General features: G+C 34.1%; 1 protein-coding gene across 1 annotated transcript; it reads right to left on the bottom strand.

Moving 5' to 3' along the window:
• Positions 1 to 1,252: 1,252 nt before the first annotated feature.
• Positions 1,253 to 2,437, bottom strand: LOC124374893 (serine/threonine-protein kinase 24-like). Its single transcript, XM_046833035.1, has 2 exons — positions 2,216 to 2,437; positions 1,253 to 1,400 (listed from the first exon to the last, which is right to left on the bottom strand). Exons 1-2 carry the CDS (start codon positions 2,408 to 2,410, stop codon positions 1,257 to 1,259), a joined length of 339 nt encoding a protein of 112 aa, XP_046688991.1. The 5' UTR covers positions 2,411 to 2,437; the 3' UTR covers positions 1,253 to 1,256.
• Positions 2,438 to 3,849: the final 1,412 nt, after the last annotated feature.

Below are 3,849 nucleotides of genomic sequence, written 5' to 3'. Positions count from 1 at the left end.
ACAGAAGAAGAGGAATTTATTACCAGCCACCTGAGTAACAGGCTTCACTAATGCTCAGGCAATAACATACGATGGATAGTAGTGACTTTTCTTAGGTATGTACGTACTTTGCCAATTAAAAAATTGATTTGATGATTACAATTAATCGTTTATTTTATAAACTTAAACAATTGTTTTTGAAATTTTTCTGAATATCTATATTTTATTCACAAATATATGATTTACTCCCACTATGAAATCATATTTAAATAGTTTGTAGACACAAGTGTATAACTTCAATATCTACAATGAATGCAATAACTCATATGTTGTTGTGATTGGGAAATTTGCAGGCTGTGGATTTTATTTGTTTAGGATGTGTTGTTATTTCTTAATCATTTTGTGAAATAATTACATTGATTTGAGTATCTAAAACCAGAGAAAAGATTTTGCAAAACCTTGGTTAATTAAAGCAAATATTTGTAGGATATCTAGTTTTTTTCAGTTCACAGCTTCCCGAAATGTTTAACACAAGGTATGGCAGTCAAGAGGTTTGAAATGGTACTGATTTTTTTTAAAGTGTTCCCATTCATACCCATCCCTTCCCATAATCCATAGCCGGTTTTGTACAGTAACACATGTATTAATTTTCACCTCACTTGTCACTCATTCTTGTCTATGTAGAAATGAACTTTCCAAGCAAAACCTAATGTCTGCAGATGAAATATCTCATGAGATTTCTTACTCACACTAACATTCACATTGTTTTTCATTAAGTTAGGGTACATAACAGCATATTTAAATAAGAAAAAGTTTCGGTGAGGTAGGATGATTACTGCAATGCAATAGTGTAATGAAATCTTGTCTTCAACTTTTAACATTGACTTTCTACTCTATTATGTTTTTACAAAATATATAAAAGTCACATTTTGAAATCTTTTACGACTGTACTCAGTTTGTTTACAAATTTATTTATTCCGCTATTTTTTTGTTGCCATCATGGTTACCCAGTAGGCCAATGTAAAAATATTCGCTAACGCTCAGCCATCTTATGGAGTGACATGTACCATAATCGGACTCAGTATTGCCTGTGTAGAAATTAAGCTTGAAAACTTTGCCAGCCACTCGACTGAAAGGCTTCACTAACACTCAGCCAACAAATGAGACAATATTAAATTAAGTAGATGTATACCAGTAAACCATGTAGAGTAATAACTAGCTCAATAAACCATTTTTGTTACTTATCTCACAAAATACAACAGTATTGTACTCACGAGTCAGAGTTCTCGGATTCCCGTCTCACTCTCCTCACTCCGCTGGGACTTCCACTTCTTGTACCTGTCTATAAGGTCGATTAGATACGAGTTCTTCTTCGCTTTCCTAATGAACGGGAACTTGAGCAATTCTTTAGCTGTCGGCCTCTGAAAATTAAATAGACTCAAACCACCTCAAAACATTAAGTTAGTTGAAAATATTGCATTGTTTTGTCTCATAAAAACACTTGTTTCATAGGTTCATACCATTTTAAGAAAACATGTTTTAAAACATATTTCAGTAATTATGTGTAAACAAAAACTAATTCACTGACGTGATACATCCTAAATTCAGCACATTGTGAACATAATTATTATTTTTTATCTAAAAAAAAAAAAAACTGAGATGCTTGGAAAAACAATTTGGTGATGTTCCATATTTAGTAAGGAGTACTTAATTTTAATTGCTATTTTAAAACATTTTGTTAACAGTATAAATATGGTTAAAAAAAGTTAACTTTGTTTGCGCCAAAAGTTTTAGTGCAAATTAATGTATCACAAAACCTACATTTACATAAGAAAATTCTTCAAAAAGAACCCCTAAACCCAAATGGGACCTTTTTGGGGGGATTTTACAAAGTTGAAAATAATTTCATTGAATTCTGGTGAGGACGAATTAGGAGAAAACTAGAATAAAAAATGTTTAAAATTAGTTTTTGCAACAGCTGTACATACCACACAGATGGTTAGCCTCACACTTATAGTAGTTTTTAAAACCAAAATTACAGTAAAGATGCTAAGAATAAACATAGTCTCTTGGCTAACTAACGTGTTTTGTTGGTTTAATATCACTCTTATATTTATTTCTTTGCAACTCTTATATCTATTTATAAGCCCAATTACAGGACAGGCATTAACTATTTTAGGGTAACCAACTTCCAAAAACAAATGGGCGCAATTTGAAGTACAGTATCAGAACTTACATTCTCGGGGTCCTTGTTCAGACATGCCTCCACAAACTCCTTGAACTGCTTGGTGTAGTTGCCGGTGAGCTGGGGGGGATTATTCTTGGGGATGAGGAACAAGACCCTCATGGGGTGCAGCTCCGAGTTGGGGGGTTCTCCCTTGGCCAGTTCTATGGCTGTGATACCCAGTGACCAAATGTCAGCCTGTAACATCAAAAAATTGTCAACTCTACTTGCAAATTACAAGCTACACGGGGTTACTCTTAGAAATGAGGAACAAGACCCTCATGGAGTGCAGCGCTCTGAGTTGGGGTCTCTCCCTTGGCATAATAGTATTTATTATGCTATTAAATAGGAGATGGTATTCTTTTGTAGCTTTTAAACATATATGACTTCTGTTAAGATATATACTAACAATTTCAAATTAAATTCCAAATGTATAATACATAATAGTGATTAAAAGATTCTATTTTGGGTATTTGAAGAATTACATAAATATCCTGGTGGAAGTACTAATTGTTCATTGAGCATCCTCTTCCTCAGGTACCAGGTGAAAAAGTCTAGATTTGGTGAATACTAAAGAATTATATAAACCAAAGTGGAGAAAATTCTTTACAAAGCTGGAGAGTCATCCAGAAGCCTCAAAAGTAAAATATCTCCAACAATACGAACATATTAAACCAATATGGGAGACAGTAATGAAAGAACCAACTGCTGTTGGAGACCCACTTCTGGGAGCGACTATACAGTAAATGGGGAGAAAAATATAAGTGACTCACCCGCTGCTTGGCAACATAAATTTCTAAGACAATTAAGCTTTCCTAGTGGAGATATGCTTATTTCCTGCATTATAACAAAAAAGAGGAAATTTAGTTTCAACCATCAATTGTGACTTTTAAAGTTTTGAATGAAGAGAGATGGTTAATATGCTGAATATATGATATAATACAGAGAATCAAGAAAGCACTGGTTTACTTTTATTAGTTTGAAGATTATTTAGATCACATAACAAGTATATACAGTGCTTGATATGTAGAAGTAGAAGATGAAGGGACTGAAAAGTAGAAGTGGAACCTCCAAGGAGTTTGGGGATCTCTCCCAGAAAATTTTGAAAAATTCTTCAAAGAGGGATATCAGACTGTATTTGCATGCGATTTGTCTCAAATCAAGCACTATATATACAGCAATCAATAGCAATAATTATTATTTAAATATTAATTCTCTAAAATCAAATTGTATTGAATTTTATCATAAAATTAGTTCATAATTTGGTCTAAATCATTACGAATAAAACACTTACTGAAGAAAACCTGAAACTGCTCAGAAAAGCATTTAACTACTGATATGTTACTTGTCAACCCAACATCACCAAGGGCTCAGGGAAGATATTATACAGGCTCACCTTTTCCCGAGTCGTAATGGCCGATTGTTTAATGACACTCAGGGGCCATCCAGAAAGGGGGTGCCAACGAAGAGTGTTCCGCCTTGCTGTGTGGTGTTGGTTCAAAGCTAGTCCGTCGCTACCTCCCAAAGTCCGGCTAGGCTTCACATCACACCCATATCTCATCTCCAGCAACAACATTCGCCGCTATAAAACGTGATATCAAGTTTATAAAAAATATTGCGGAGCATCAAAACTGAGAGGATTAGGG

The sequence above is a fragment of the Homalodisca vitripennis genome, unplaced genomic scaffold (assembly GCF_021130785.1).
Source record: "Homalodisca vitripennis isolate AUS2020 unplaced genomic scaffold, UT_GWSS_2.1 ScUCBcl_11018;HRSCAF=20129, whole genome shotgun sequence".
NCBI lineage: Eukaryota > Metazoa > Arthropoda > Insecta > Hemiptera > Cicadellidae > Homalodisca > Homalodisca vitripennis.
The sequence above is the reverse complement of the archived record's forward strand: the minus strand, read 5'-3'. Positions and strand labels throughout refer to the sequence as shown.

Coding starts and splice junctions, on each gene's coding strand:
- LOC124374893 (XM_046833035.1), bottom strand. CDS start 2,410: ATGTTACAGGCTGACATTTGGTCACTGGGTATCACAGCCATAGAACTG. Junction 1,401..2,215: donor TGAACAAGGACCCCGAGAAT/GTAAGTTCTGAT, acceptor TTTAATTTTCAG/AGGCCGACAGCTAAAGAATT.